General features: G+C 40.0%; 2 protein-coding genes across 5 annotated transcripts in view; one reads left to right on the top strand and one right to left on the bottom strand.

Annotated features, from left to right (window-relative positions):
• The window catches only part of LOC133636330 (zinc finger protein 25-like), a 1044419-nt gene that overhangs the window by 996309 nt on the left and 31057 nt on the right, over positions 1-17053 (top strand). The gene's annotated exons all lie outside the window — the stretch shown is intronic.
• The window catches only part of LOC133636334 (zinc finger protein 260-like), a 47709-nt gene that overhangs the window by 22750 nt on the left and 7906 nt on the right, over positions 1-17053 (bottom strand). The window contains exons 2-3 of one of the 4 annotated variants that reach the window (XM_062030279.1): positions 9417-9557; positions 2278-2535 (exon numbers count right to left, since the gene is read on the bottom strand). In XM_062030279.1, the coding sequence (XP_061886263.1) occupies positions 2278-2535; positions 9417-9557 (399 nt within the window). Of the gene's footprint in view, positions 1-2277; positions 2536-3562; positions 4179-4973; positions 5162-6161; positions 9558-17053 lie in introns of those variants that run through there. The other 3 variants (XM_062030281.1, XM_062030280.1, XR_009822223.1) reach the window with 3 other exon arrangements.

The raw sequence follows: 17053 nt of genomic DNA, 5'->3' as shown, positions 1-17053 counted from the left end.
GTGCAAAAATGTCAAAGCATCATAACAAACAGTTATGTCAAATAGCAGCAAAATTGCACTTTTGGAGAGCTGTATTATTTTCAGTTTTGTGCCCAAGGGACTGATTTTATTTAACACTATATTATTATTTATACACCTATAGTGATCACAGAGACAGCTTGTTTTTGTGTTACTGTATATATTTGTTTTTCTGAAAAATCCCACTTAATATACTTTGGGTAACAACAGTCAATATTTATTTATTTTATTTTTTTAGGTGGGTAACAGTCAATATTTATTTATTTATTAGATTAAATTGTTTTCTTATATAATAAAAGTGAGCTTTTGTTAAACCAAATATTGTGTGTTTTTTTCCATATACAACAACCTATCTGGACTCCATAAGAGAATCGATAAGGAATCGGTTCGATAAGAGGATTCGATAATAGGCTCGAACTCGATAATTTCTTATCAAACATCATCCCTAACTCAATGGCTAACTTACTCACCATTGTGTGTTATACTCAATGGTTAACTTACTCACCATTGTGTGTTATACTCAATGGTTAACTTACTCACCATTGTGTTATACTCAATGGTTAACTTACTCACCATTGTGTGTTATACTCAATGGTTAACTTACTCACCATTGTGTGTTATACTCAGTGGTTAACTTACTCATCATTGTGTGTTATACTCAATGGTTAACTTACTCACCATTGTGTTATACTCAATGGTTAACTTACTCACCATAGTGTTATACTCAATGGTTAACTTACTCACCATTGTGTTATACTCAATGGTTAACTTACTCACCATTGTGTTATACTCAATGGTTAACTTACTCACAATTGTGTTATACTCAATGGTTAACTTACTCACCATTGTGTTATACTCAATGGTTAACTTACTCACCATTGTGTTATACTCAATGGTTAACTTACTCACCATTGTGTGTTATACTCAATGGTTAACTTACTCACCATTGTGTGTTATACTCAATGGTTAACTTACTCACCATTGTGTGTTATACTCAATGGTTAACTGGACATCTTTATGTGCTCGACGCCTCAATCATTGGTATGTGTTCATCTACAAAACCATTCTGGGTATCACCCCATCTTATCTGTCTTGTATTTTAACAAAGAAACAAGGAAGTCACAATCTTCTTTCAATGAATGTTCTGCAATTTGTCGTCCCCAAAGTAAGAACTGAACTGGGCAAGAAAGCATTTAGGTTTTCAGCAGCGAAGGCTTGGAATAACCAACAATCCAGTATTCAACTTCAAACCCTTGTTACATTGAATGAGTTTAAAGCTTCTGTGAAAGGATTGCAGTCTACCTTGTCTGTATGCATATGTGTTATGTCAGCAAGTTTTATTGTTGTACATGTCATGTTTTATGTGTTGTTTACTGTTTACCTTGTCTGTATGCACATGTGTTATGTCAGCAAGTTTTAATGTTGTACATGTCATGTTTTATGTGTTGTTTACTGTTTACCTTGTCTGTATGCACATGTGTTATGTCAGCAAGTTTTAATGTTGTACATGTCATGTTTTATGTGTTGTTTACTGTTTTTAATGTAACCTTGCTGCTGCCCTCTTGGCCAGGTCTCCCTTGGAAAAGAGATCTTTGATCTCAATGGGATTTTACCTGGTTAAATAAAGAAAAGACAAAAACGAGAAAAAAAAAACAGTTGTTTATTTGAAGTCTTAAAGAAGTCAACTATGTGTGCAGTGCAAGGTGAAATGCAGTTATGTCATCTTCTTGTCAATAACACACACATCAATCTTTTGTGTGTTGTTGCTTCCTTATTTGTCATTATTCAAAGCTGATGTTAATGTGTAGCAGCGGCAGCTGAACTCAATGTGACAACGTGTCATAGTTACGTCAGTCAGCTGGAATTAAAAATACAAATAGTTGTGTCGTTAGTCCAGAATCTTCACGGTCCTCATGGACGACATAATTAGGAACCAGTACTAAAAAAATGGTACTTGGTATACATCCCTAATCTTCACCACTAAACCTTTGAAATATGCTGACATATGTGCTGCTAAAGGTAAATAAACAGTAGCCATATTGAATGTTTGCCTTCATTTGACCACGTGAGGTAAGGAGGACGGCCTCTAGGTCACATGGTTACACCCCAGCAATTACATTGTTGATGATTGATGAGCATTCATTTTTAAATGGTGGTGTTAAAAAGCAAGTATATCTCCATCTTTAGTCATAAATGTGGCCCCCGGATGAACATGTGTCACAAACATTGTATTAGATGATATGTGGATGTTGTGCTTACTTGGACTGTGATGAAGCTGTGAGGACTCAGGTGCTTTGTCTTCATGCTCTTCAGTCTTCACAGAGACAACAGTCAGTGGAAACTTGCTGACATCATCCTCCTCCTGCCCTACAACACACTCTCCCTCCTCTTCCTCTTTCTTGTGTGGATCCTCCTCGTCCCCTTTAAAATGTGAGGGCTGTGGATCCTCTAAAGTGAATCTGTCCCCCTGCAGATGAGGGAGACATTCTTCTTGGTGTCCAATCAGCTGATGGATGTCTACAGGACACAAACAAAACACATTTTAACTCCTACATGCTAAATATTAAATCGTACATGAAATATAGGGCTGTGGCTATTGAACATTTTATTAATCAAGTGTTCTACTGGAAATGTTTTCGATTAATCGAGTAACTGGATAAAACATAGTGTTGCTTGGTTGAAGATGAATTTAAGCGACTTTAAGACATTTCACTTCATAATGAATGACCGATTGGTTTGAGATGGTATGAGATCAAGATGTCATATTTAGATCAGGCTTTGTTTTTTCCACAATCACTGCCACATTAAAAAGTTAAAGTACCAATGATTGTCACACACACACTAGGTGTGGCCAGATTATTCTCTGCATTTGACCCATCACCCTTGATCACCCCCTGGGAGGTGAGGGGAGCAGTGAGCAGCAGCGGTGGCCGCGCCCGGGAATATTTTCTATGGTGATTTAAGCCCCAATTCCAACCCTTGATGCTGAGTGCCAAGTAGGGAAGTAATGTGTCCCATTTTATAGTCTTTGGTATGACTCAGTTGGGGTTTGAACTCACAACCTACCCATCTCAGGGCGGACACTCTAACGACCACTAGGCCACTGAGTAGGTGGATGTAGTAGGTGTTGTAGTAGGTTAATGGCTGCACCAATATGAAGGAAATAACAGGTCAGTATAGCTTTTACACACATAACTTGTCAAACCTGCCAGCTAGCAGGCTAGGTTTACAGCGTCAGTAACCATGGTAACTGACTCTGACTTTGTGGAGGTCAAACTCTCAAGCTTTACATACTCAGGAGTTTGCACTTAACCTGCTCTCTGGAATATTCCCCCGGTGACTGTGTGAGTTTTGTGTAAACATGTTGATACACATTGTTACAAACTGAGAGGAACATCAACCTCTCATAAATATTGTCTGGTTTTTATGAACAACATAAAACAATCAGTGAATCATCCAATTCATCTTCCTATAGACAATATATTGAAGAATAGTGTTAATAATAAATATAAAGTTAGTAAAGATGTGTAAGAAGTAAACAAACCTGTTGTGTGTAACACAACTCGATGTTGTCGCTCCTTCTCCTCTTTTGTTGGACAAAGTTCCTCCTCGTACTCTGCTATGGTTCTTTCGCACATTTTCACACAATCACAACACTTTACACTCACACTTGATCTCTGCTTAGCGATGTGTTTTCATCACTTCTTTGTTAGCAGCTAACAAGCTAAGCTAACTAGCAAGCTAAGGTAGCATGAAAGTGCGCTCAGACTAATATACAAACAGTTATTAATGAATAGAGTGTAATAAAGGACATATATGTGTACATGGACGCACAGATTAAGAACACTGCAATAACGTCTTCACCGTCAGACGCCATCTAGCTTTATCCTCGCCGTGTTTGCTTCGCGCGCAGGCTTGTCAGATCTCGCGAGAGAAACAAGTAACCAGCTCTTTCCCAGATCTCGCGAGAGAAATAAGTACAACCAGCTCCCACCCCCCGGTAAATCTATTTTATTATATACTATTTACTTATTCTGAAAATAAAATTAAACTTGTCCACTTATTTTCGTAAAAACATTCAAATATTTAACAATGTATTGAAACAACAGTAGCATAAGGAAAGAAAAAAAAGAAACAAAATAAATATTACACTCATATTTTTTTGCCTTTGATGCTAATCGTGTTTATAATGTATTTTAGAATGTGGGAGGTTTCCTTGTTATTTTTAAATTTCCTTTAGCATTATATATATATATATATATATATATATATATATATATATATATATATATATATATATATATATATATATATATATATATATATATGCTTTTTTTTTTTTTTTTAATGTTATTTTTCTTTTTTTCTTTTTATTTATTTATTTTTTTCTTTGATTAGCCATACATCCATCCATCCATTTCCTACCGCTTGTCCCTTTTGGGGTCGCGGGGGGGGGGGGGGGGTGCTGGAGCCTATCTCAGCTGCATTCGGACGGAAGGCGGGGTACACCCTGGACAAGATGCCAAGACAGTTTCAGACACACAATATTTATGAGAGGTTGATGTTCCTCTCAGTTTGTAACAATGTGTATCAACATGTTTACACAAAAGTCACACAGTCACTGGGGGAATATTCCAGAGAAGTGCAAACTCCTGAGTATGTAAAATGAAGTGTATTAATGAAGTCATATCATGTTGTACACTTGGTGAATGTTCATATTGATGTGGGAGAAAGCAAAGCATCAGGTTTGAGTAAACAGTGGTATTTCAGTTTGAGCACATGAGAAGATAAGGCCCCTTAGTTTGATATTGGCAGGTGAATTGGATCACTTCTCGTAGGAAAAGAGGCCCTAATTGGGACTTGGGAATGCAAAAGTGACAACCATATCCTTGAAAGGAGACTACCTGTCTAGCTCAAACACCAATCTCAAAAGCAGTTGTTTTCCAGACACTTACACACCAACATCTCCTTTCGTGGTCAGGTGGTGCTGTTTAGCACACCCAGACAGTGAAAGAAGGAATATATAAAAGGATGGTTTGGCTTCTCCGGGAGAGGAGTCCTCCATATTTGACCTGACCTCCTCCCAGGAACTGCAGTCCTGTGTAAATGACGCTCGCTGGTAATAAAGCAACTTTTGCTTCAGTAAAGCGTCTCCGACGTGTCTTTTGATCCAGCCGCACTGCCGTGTCGCCCTTCTGTCCGGACGACCATGACAAGACCACTTCAAAAGCTCCAGAGTTTTACCTCCAAAAATAGAGAGGTAAGACAAAGTCAGAGTCAGTTGCATCAAACACTGAAAGGGATTGGCGCGGTTGGGAGAGTGGCCGTGCCAGCAACCTGAGGGTTCCTGGTTCGATCTCCACCTTCTACCAACCTTGTCACCCCCGTTGTGTCCTTGGGCAAGACACTTCACCCTTGCTCCTGATGAGTGGTGGTTAGTGCCTTGTATGGCAGCTCCCGCCATCAGTGTGTGAATGTGTGTGTGAATGGGTGAATCCATCCACTAATTCAAACTGATGCAGCAGCGCGATTGAAGATTATTTGTACTTACAAAAATCAAGGAACCAGGATACTCGGGAAACAAAATAAAAGGTAGCCTATATAAAACCACATATATGTGCACATGTATGCATTGATTAAAAATATAGAACTATAATGTCCACGTTAAGACTTTCTCCCCCAAACGCCATCTTGCTTTCCCCTCCTTCTTCTTCTTCTTTCTATTTCCAGCAGACTAGTAGAACATCTTAGGTGTATGGCTGCCCTCCATAGGTTCTTAATGGGATTTCCTCCTTCTGTCCTATGGCCCACACTACATTCTACAGTCCAGTAGATGGCAGTATGAACCTTTCAAGTCATGGCTGCAAACTGGCAGTAAGAAGAAGTAATAGAGCTGGTTGCTTGTATCTCTCACGAGATCTGACAACATGTTTAAATAGAACAATTGACAGGTTGACAACATCCAAACAAACCAAGTCATCTCCAATACATCTCAACATTACACACATCCTCCAGGCTGACTTAGTCTAGTAAGCTGGAAACTACATGGAAGTCATATAAAGAAAACATTTAACAAATTGACTGCGATAATAAATAGAATAAAATACATACCCACGAATATTAACTACATTATTGTACCCAACTTTAGTTGAAGCATACATTGTTTATTGCATAAAGGTCTGGGGACATACATATAAAACAATCACACAACAATATTCATATTACACAAGAGAGTAATAAAGACAATTAATAGAATGGATTATAGAGACCCAACTAATGATTCATAAAGTCACACATTTTAAAATTGTATAAAAGACAACTGCTCAAATGATGTATAAAGTAAATAATAATATGCTTCCAGAAGTGGTCCAGAAGATGTTTCAGATGTGAACCAGTAAATATGAACTAAGAGGGATTTATGTGTACTCAAAAGCAAAGGTATGAACACATGTAAAACAAATATGTATATCATATAAAGGAGTTCATCTATGGAATCATCTACAATTAGAAAATAAAATATGTAACACTTCATTATTTCAAAAAACATATAAAACACTATTATGAATAAGTATACAAGTGAATTATGAATATCTACACATAAAATGTTTATTGTATGTAACATATTTTATGTAGTGTTTATTGTCACCTTTTCAGTCCAATTGTTCTGTTCATTTTAAAGTACACAAATGTGTATATTAACTCATGTACTTGACTGAAATAAAAGCACTAATCTGAAGTGTCTCATCTATAAATGTTAGAATCATATTAACAAGATTGTGTTACACACACAACAATGATGTCACACATGTTATATGTGCTGATGTTGTTAGAAAGTCAAAGTTAAAGTTTTGACAGTTTATTTCAAATCCTGCATCTTCATTTGCTGCTGCTGTTCTCACCAGCACACTTGTGTTTCTTACTCTGGTACTTAGAAGACAATCTTTCACCACACACACTGCAACTCAACACTTTAACTCCTGGGTGTCTTCTCATGTGTGCTGTACAAGATTGTCGGTGACGAAAGCTTTTGTTGCGGCTTGAACAGGAGTATGGTTTTTCACCAGTGTGTGTTCTAGTGTGTGCTTTTAAATGGGGCCTTTGAGTAAAATCTTTACCGCAGATTGAACATGAAAAAGGTTTTTCACCAGTGTGTGTTCTCATGTGTAATTTTAAAGGCCTACTGAAAGCCACTACTACCAACCACGTAGTCTGATAGTTTATATATCAATGATGAAATCTTAACATTGCAACACATGCCAATACGGCCGGGTTAACTTATAAAGTGACATTTTAAAATTCCCGCCACACTTCCGGTTGAAAAACTCCTTTGGATATGATTTATGCGCGTGACGTCACAAAAGCAACGGAAGTGGTTGGACCCCATCGGACCCGATAGAAAAGCCTCTTGTTTTCTTCGACAAAATTCCACATTATTCTGGACATCTGTGTTGGTGAATCTTTTGCAATTTGTTTAATGAACAATGGAGACTGCAAAGAAGAACGTTGTAGGTGGGATCGATCGGTGTCTTAGCGGCTAAGTACAATACTGTAATATCTGTGATATTTGCATTAGTGTACTGTCTTTAAGGGTTTGGGGAACGCGCATGCGCGAGTGAGTTGGCGGAGAACTTGTGTGTGTGAGCGTGAGTTTTGGCTAACAGCAGCTCGTGTATGTGTGTGCGTTACTTTTTGAACTACAACCAGTTACCGCTTTTTAATAAAGCGATTGAGCAGCGCTTCGTCGTCTGTGTGACTCCTTCTCCACTGCGGGGCATTACAATACTTACAGCAACACAACAAGGACTACTTACTACGCCTAGCCGATGCTTGCCGCCAAACCCACGGATGAAGTCCTTCGTCGTGCCGTCGATCGCTGGAATGCAGGTGAGCACGGCTGTTGATGGGTTTCTATCTTCATTTGAGAACGATGCTACGCGCTAGCTCAGTAGCTAAGTGTGTCACCGATGTATTGTCTTGGAGATAAGTCACTTTGAATGTCCATTTCGCGTGCTCGACTCTCATTTTCAAGAGGATATAGTATCCCAGGTGGTTTAAAATACAAATCCGTGATTCACAATAGAAAAAGGAGAGAGTACATAGTTCTGTGAGGTCTGGTTGCTAAGTTAGCTTCAATGGCGTCGTTAGCACAGCATTGTTAACCTTCGCCAGCCTGGAAATCATTAACCGTGTATTTACATGTCCACGGTTTAATAGTATTGTTGATTTTCTATCTATCCTTCCAGTCAGAGGTTTATTTATTTTGTTTCTATCTTCATTTGAGAACGATGCGCTAGCTCAGTAGCTAAGTGTGTCACCGATGTATTGTCTTGGAGATAAAAGTCACTTTAAATGTCCATTTTGCGTGCTCGACTCTCATTTTCAAGAGGATATAGTATCCCAGGTGGTTTAAAATACAAATCCGTGATCCACAATAGAAAAAGGAGAGTGTGGAATCCAATGAGCCAGCTTGTACCTAAGTTACGGTCAGAGCGAAAAAAGATACGTCCATCACTGCCTCTCAAGTCGTTCACTGTAACGTTCCTCATCTACGAATCTTTCATCCTCGCTCAAATTAATGGGGTAATCATCACTTTCTCGGTCCGAATCTCTCTCGCTCCATTGTAAACAAGGGGGAATTGTGAAGAATACTAGCTCCTGTGATGTCACGCTACTTCCGGTACAGGCAAGGCTTTTTTTTATCAGCGAGCAAAAGTTGCGAACTTTATCGTCGATTTTCTCTACTAAATCCTTTCAGCAAAAATATGGCAATATCGCGAAATGATCAAGTATGACACATAGAATGGATCTGCTATTCCCGTTTAAATAAAAAAAAATCATTTCAGTAGGCCTTTAAACTTTCATTTATTCCAAAACTTTTACCACATTTTGAGCAGGAAAAAGGTTTTTCACCAGTGTGTTCTCATGTGTACTTTTAAACTTTCATTTATTACAAAACTTTTACCACATTTTGAGCAGGAAAAAGGTTTTTCTACAGTGTGTATTCTCATGTGTTCTTTTGAACTTTGATTTATTACAAAACTCTCCAGTGTGTGTTCTCATGTGTGTTTTGAATTGTTGATTCGTTACAAAACTTGTATCACATTCTGAGCTGCGAAAAGGTTTTTCTCCGGTGTGTATTCTCATGTGTGTTTTTAGACGACAACGGTCATTAAAAGTGTTGTGACAGAGAGAACATGTGAAGTGAGTGTTGTCAGTGTGACATGTCTTATCATGTTTAGAGTGTTCATCATCAGTGTCAGGAGAGTGTGACGTTGTGTCCTCACTATCTGATAGTGGAGCTAAGATCTTGTCTGCTTGTGATCCTCCACAGTGGTCTCCATCAGCTTCTGTTGTCATGTGTTGTGTTGAGCTGCTGCTTCTCTTCTCCTCACTCTCACCTTTGACCTCATCACCTTCACTCTTCACACTGATGAGGTGTCTCTTGTCTTCCTCTATGAAGTGGGGGGGCTGTGAGCTCTTCTGCTCTATACTGGAGGACCCCTCCTGCTGCTCAGGTGGACCATATTTTTCACAGACGTCTGCAGGACACAAGAACACAAACACATGCTGGGATGGAAATAGATAAGATTTGACCAATTCAGATTTCATTTTCGATTCTGCTTTCACGATTCGGTTATTTGTGGACTCACTTTTGCTTTCACATTCAGTAAAAAGGAGAAGAAACAGGTCGATTAGCATCAACTTTGACTAGTTGACAAGTAACATGAGCGTACAAAGCCAACAGTGAGGTCTTAAGAGGCACAGATTTTACGGGTCCCCCATGAGGTGCCAGAGGGCCCTAAGGACAATATTCTGCTTTGAAAATATCTATAAAATAAAAATATATTTGGCAAGAAATCAACGAAATACTACACGTTATTTTGTGGCAATTAATAAATAATGTCCAGTATAATTCTCAGAGCATTCAATCAATCACAACTGGACTGTTAAACTGAACATATATACATAAATGGTAAATGGGTCGTACTTGTATAGCGCTTTTCTACCTTTTTGAGGAACTCAAAGCGCTTTAACACTATTTTTCACATTCACACACACACACACACATTCACACACTGATGGCGGGAGCTGCCATGCACGGCGCTAACCAGGCCCATCAGGAGCAAGGGTGAAGTGTCTTGCTCAAGGACACAACGGACGTGACTAGGATGGTAGAAGGTGGGGATTGAACCAGTAACCCTCAGATTGCTGGCACGGCCACTCTCCCAACTTCGCCACGCCTTCCCCTAAATATATATATATATATATATATATATATATATATATATATATATATATATATATATATATATATATATATATATATATATATATATACATATAACATATATACATACATATACAGTATATATATATATATATATAACATATATACATAAATATACAGTGTATATATATATATATATATATATATATACATACATATAACATATATACATAAATATACAGTATATATATATATATATAACATATATACATAAATATACAGTGTATATATATATATATATATATATATATATATATATATATATATATATATATATAACATATACATAAATATACAGTATATATATATATATATATATATATATATATATATATATATATATATATATATATATATATATACACACACATATAACATATATACATAAATATACAGTATATATATATATATATATATATATATTCATACCCCGCCTTCCACCTGATTGTAGCTGAGATAGGCTCCAGCACCCCCCGCCACTCCGAAAGGGATAAGCTGTAGAAATGGATGGATGGACATATATACATATATACACTTGTAAAGAACATCATGTCTGGCTGTCTTGAGTTTCCAATCATTTCTACAGCTCTTATTTTTTTGTGATGTAGTGATTGGAGCACATACTTGTTGCTCACTAAAAACATTCATGAAGTTTGCTTCTTTTATGAATTTATTATGGCTCTACTGAAAATGTGAGCAAATGATCCTGTTGGTGTCATGACACGGAGTCAAACCCACGTTTCCTCTGCAGCTGGAGCTGCAGGCACTTCTGTTAACCCCTCTGCTGGCAGCACACTCAGACACACCTTTGCTCGCACTGAGCACAACACGCCCACACAGCAACAAGCCTGCAAACAATCAGTCATCAGAGCACCTGGACTTGACGAGGGGGAGCGGCATAAAGACCAGCGGACCCAAGGAACCTTTGCCAGAACGTCGCTAACCTTCCAGTAAGCCTCACGTCTGGCATTCCTTTCCCAGTGATTTCCTCGTCCTTGTTTTGCTCTCTCTCCGTGTTTCCCCCTGGTTCATGCCCTTTTGTATTTCCACAGTGACTCTCCTGACCTCCGTGATCGTGCCTTGTCACTCGACACCCATCCGGATTCCTAACTGCCCTCCTCGATCCACGACCTCCCTGCTCGGACCTAGACCACGCTGCCCTGCTCTTGCCCACGACCACTTGCCTGTCCACGAACTGCCTCTTCGCCTTTCCCCTTGGATAACGACGAAAGATACAACCAACATTTACAGACAACAACCCTTGGTAACATTTACATTATTAATTTTACACATAGTCAACACTCACTCACTTTGAGTAGCATACACACGCCACATATTCATCAAAGGTTTCAAATAAACCTTGTAAACCACAGTCCTGCCCTGGTTGTCGCCTCCTTCCCTTCTCTGATACACAACAGTACGTTCTGGCCAACATGTCGGAACCAGGCGACAGTAGCAAGCCCCAGGCCCAGATAGCCATATCTTCCGACCTAGCTATCCTTAGCTCCGTCGTTAGCAAACACCAGGTTCGGTTTACTGCCCTTGAGGATCATCTTGAGAGAGCTTTTACCAGACTTTATTCCAAGCTGGACAACATGTGCCCCGGGGCCAGTTCTGGACCGGTGGTACCTCCACGTTTTTCTCCAGTTCCTGGACCCGAATACAGCATTTTGGAACGCGAGCCCAGGATTGCCAGCCCTAAACCCTTTGAAGGGGACTTTGAACTTTGTAGAGGGTCTTTGGTACAATTTGACCTCATTTTTCGGCACCAGCCCTCCCGTTATTCCTCAGACGGCGCCAAGATTGCATTTATTTTCTCCTTACTCTCCGGCCCGGCTCTCAAGTGGGCTACTGCTGCAGTCGACAGGACCACTGGGCTCAACGCCGACTATTCTGCGTTCCGTGCAGAATTTCGGGCTGTTTTTGATCACCACAAGGATGGGGGGGACGCGGCTGGACGTCTACACTCCATTTCGCAGGGTTCACGTTCCGTGGCAGCCTATACCCTGGAATTCCGGACCCTGGCGGCGGACAGCGGTTGGGGGGACCGGGCGCTCCAAAGCGCATTCCGCCGCGGCCTCTCCGAAGAGATTAAGGACGGTCTACTGAGAGACAGACCTACTTCCTGCAAGGACCTCATCGAACTAGCCCTCCAATTTGACCTAAGACTTTGTGAGCGAGCAGCAGAACGAAACCAGAGAACTACCTCAATGGCAGTCCTGGTGAGCCATACTTTATTACCCCGTAATGAGGAAAACCCCGACATACTGCTACCCGCTATTCTGGCCTGGGACCAGAGGAGCATTCAAGTACAGGCATTTGTGGACTCTGGAGCTGATAAAAGTCATTTGGACTACAAGTTCGCCCGGCAGATGGGCATTCCCCTGATCTCCCTGGACAAGACGCTGCCAGCACAGGCCCTGGATGGATGGCCATTGGGCCCCATCAATTACTGCACTGAGCCCCTTTCCATGACCATTTCTGGAAATCACAGAGAGACCATTAGTTTATGGGTGCTGGAAGCTCCGGTAGCCCCGCTGGTACTTGGAAGATCTTGGCTTCGTCACCACAACCCTCATATCTCTTGGTCTTCCGGCAGAATTCTGGCATGGAGCACACCCTGCATGGCCAACTGTCTTGGATCAGCATCTCATCCGGTCTACCATTCCACTACCACGACTCCCCAGGTAGATCTATCTCTGGTTCCAGCTTGCTACCATGACTTAGCCGAGGTCTTCAGAAAGGTACGTGCCCTGGGACTACCCCCTCATAGACCTTATGATTGTGCAATCGAGTTACTCCCTAACGCTACTTTGCCGTCTAGTCGCCTATACGTTCCTTTTGTGTGGACTCTTTTGGCAAGGAAGGCCTTCGAGGAGTTAAAGGAGCGTTTTGTTTCTGCCCCCATTCTAGTCCATCCCGACTTAGATACTGCTTTTTTGGTGGAGGTTGACGCCTCAGACTCGGGGATTGGGGCTATTCTCTCTCAATGGTCAAAGAATGACAATTTGGTTCACCCTGTTGCTTTTTTCTCCAGGCGCCTGACCACGGCCGAACAGAATTATGATGCTGGGAATAGAGAATTACTGGCGGTCCATGAGGCCCTGGTGGAATGGAGACACTGGTTGGAAGGAGCTAGACACCAGTTTCAGATCCTTACCGACCACAGCAACCTCCTACACATCCGAGCTGCCAAGAGGATCAACAATCGCCAGGCAAGGTGGCAGCAATTTTTCTCTCGCTTCAATTATGTGCTTTCTTTCAGACCTGGGTCCAAGAACACTAAGGCTGACGCACTGTCTCGGCTATTTCTGAAAGAACCTACCGGTCCGGCAGTGGCAGAACCCATCCTACCTCCCACTTGCATCATAGGGATGGTAACTTGGAAAGTGGAGGACCTGGTTAAGTCTGCACTGCATTCCAATCCAGGACCGGGAGGTGGACCTCCCAACAGACTGTTCATCCATCGGGAGCTACGACCCAGGTTCCTGGATTAGGGGCACTCAAGCCTGTTCTCATGCCATCCTGGCTTTCAACGAACCCTATCACTGCTGCGAAGACGTTTTTGGTGGCCATCCATGGCCAAGGACACTCGGGAGTTTATCGCTGCTTGTTCAACTTGTGCCCGCAGTAAGACGTCACACAGGCCTCCTGCTGGTCTTCTTCGCCCTCTCTCCATTCCTGCCCGTCCTTGGTCGCACATCGCCCTGGATTTTGTCACGGGATTTCCAGCTTCCAGAGGTAACACCACTATCCTTACAATTGTTGATCGTTTCTCCAAAGCAGCCCATTTCATTCCGCTGCGCAAGTTACCTACTGCTTCAGAGACTTCTGACCTCCTCACACTTCACGTCGTCAAGCAGCACGGTATTCCGGTGGATATCGTTTCTGACCGAGGCCCTCAGTTTACGTCACAAGTATGGAGAGCTTTCTGCAAGGGAATCGGGGCCTCGGTCAGCCTCACTTCGGGATATCATCCCCAAAGCAACGGGCAGGCCGAGAGAGCGAATCAAAGCTTGGAGACCATGCTCCGATGTGTCGCCAGTCGTCAACCCACATCCTGGAGCAAGTTTCTGCCATGGGTGGAGTTTTCCTATAACTCCTTGAAGAGCTCCGCTACCGGTATGTCTCCATTTGAGTGCTCATTAGGTTATCAACCCCCTTTGTTTCCCCAACAAGAACTGGAGATCGCTGTACCGTCTACTAGAGCTCATATTAGACGGTGTCAGAGGGTGTGGAGAGCCGCTCGTGCAGCTTTGGAAAGAGCATCCGAGAAAATGTGTCGCAACGCCAACCGTCATCGCATTCCAGCTCCGTCCTATAAACCAGGACAACAAGTGATGCTTCTCACTAAGTTTATTAGTTTATTATTATTTATTCGGTCAATCGTCAACAAAATAAACTAACAGTTGTACATTCATAGATTGAAAATGTTGCAGACCGAAAGGGTTTAGGCTGAAGTTGAACACTTATTGCGCCTAACCCTATAAACAATGTCAAAGTACAAGATGAACTTCCGAAAATTATGAAGTGTCCTTTGTACAAAATGAACTTCCGAAAATGATGAAATTTCCTTTGTACAACATATTATAAATACACATTATACACAACATAAACACAGTTCAATTATATACACAGTAAAGGCATGTGAAATATCCTTGTACACTTGTTAAACCTTTGTACCAATTTATATACTATATACAAACAATTACACTTCCATTATTATTTATATCCCACATTTAGTATTTGAATTAACATTGATCATAGTATTAACTACTGTGTTGATTCAAGAGTGATATATTTTTTCAAGACATTGGTCTTAAAGTGTTTTTTAAATGTGTGAATGGAACTGGAACATGTTAAGGAATCATCCAAGCTGTTCCACAGTTGAACCCCTCTGACAGAAACACATCTACTTTTTAAGCTTGTTCTTATCTTAGCTTTCTGGAAGACAGCTGAACCTGTGAGGTCATAGGGATTCTCTCTGGGTTTGAACCTCTCCTGTAGACACCCAGGCAGCATGTGGTTATGAGCTTTGTACGTCACAATAGCAGTGTTGAGGTCAACACGATCGTGCAGTTTTAATGTTTTTAATTTAATAAACAGAGCATTGGTATGGTCATGATAATCTGCATAATTTACAATTCTAATCGCTTTCTTTTGAAGTAAGAATATAGAGTTGATGTTTGTTTTGTAATTCTTACCCCAGATTTCAACACAATAATTAAGATAAGGGAGTACGAAAGAATTATATAACATATTAAGAGCCTTTTGATTTACAGAGTTTTTGATTTTATGTAACATAGCAATATTTTTTGCCATCTTTGTCTTAAGTATATTTATGTACAGTTTCCAATTTAATTTATCATCTATATAGATTCCCAAAAATGTTGTTGAATACACCCTTTCTATCTCCATATCATCAATTCTTATATGACACCGTATGTTATTTTTCCTATTTCCAAAAATTATATATTTTGTTTTATTTAGGTTGATTGACAGTTTATTGGCATCAAACCATTGCTTTAGTATGTGGAGTTCACTCTCTACAGTCCCTAAGAGTTGGCCAAGGTCTTGCCCAGAACAGTACAGACTTGTATCGTCAGCAAAGAGAATACAGTTGAGTTTTTTAAAGATTTTGCAGATATCATTAATATACAATAAAAACAATTTTGGTCCCAATACAGAACCCTGTGGTACTCCATGTGTTATAATCTGGTTATCTGAATCTACATTATTCATATGCACGTACTGTTCTCTGCCACCAAGATAACCCTTCAACCAATCATGAGCAAGACCTCTAAAACCATATCTCTGCATTTTGTTTAAAAGTAATGTGTGATGGATGGTGTCAAAGGCCTTGCTCCGGTCAATAAAAAGGCCAACAACAAACTCCCTCTTATCAATTGCAGTGGTTACCTCCTCAACTAGTTCCATCACTGCCATGGAAGAGGACCTGTTTGGTGGAAAACCGTATTGGTGTTCACTTAGCAAGTGATGCTTATCAATAAAACTGTCTAATCTTGACACAAATAATTTTTCAAGGACTTTTGAAAATTGTGAGAGTAAAGAAATAGGCCTATAGTTGGTGAACTGATGCTTATCTCCACTTTTGTAGATGGGAATAACTTTTGCCGTTTTCATTTTTTTTGGGAAAACACCTTTTATAAAAGAAATATTACATATATAAGTGAAGGGAACAGCTATAAAATCAACAATTTCCTTGATCAGAGAAAAGTCCAAGTCACAGCAGTCTGTTGACTTCTTGTTTTCCTGAGAATGTACAATTTCTGTGATTTCACTTTCATGAACGGGGGAAATAAAAAACGATTCTAAGTTACTTTGAATGGTATGTTCATTAAATTTGACACTGTTTTCAGATTGTACAATTTCATTTGCTAAATTAGGTCCAACATTCACAAAGAAGGTGTTAAAAGCATCCGTTATTTCCTTAGGGTCATTTATAGTTTGATTATTGTCTATGAAATAGCTTGGATGTTCCTTATTTGTCATGTTTTTTTAATGATACCATTTAAAACTTTCCACGTACCCTGGATGCTATTTTAATGTTGTTCTAATAGGTTACAGTAATATGTTCTTTTGCTGTGCTTTATTATTTGTGTTAACTTATTTTTGTACGTTTTATATTTGTGTTCAGTTTCTTTTGTTCTGTACTTTAAATATCTTCTATAAAGATAATTTTTCTTTTTGCAGGACTTCAATAGTCCCTTTGTGATCCATGGTTTG

The sequence above is a fragment of the Entelurus aequoreus genome, linkage group LG20 (genome assembly GCF_033978785.1).
Source record: "Entelurus aequoreus isolate RoL-2023_Sb linkage group LG20, RoL_Eaeq_v1.1, whole genome shotgun sequence".
NCBI classification, from domain to species: domain Eukaryota; kingdom Metazoa; phylum Chordata; class Actinopteri; order Syngnathiformes; family Syngnathidae; genus Entelurus; species Entelurus aequoreus.
This window is presented reverse-complemented; position numbering and strand designations above follow the sequence as displayed.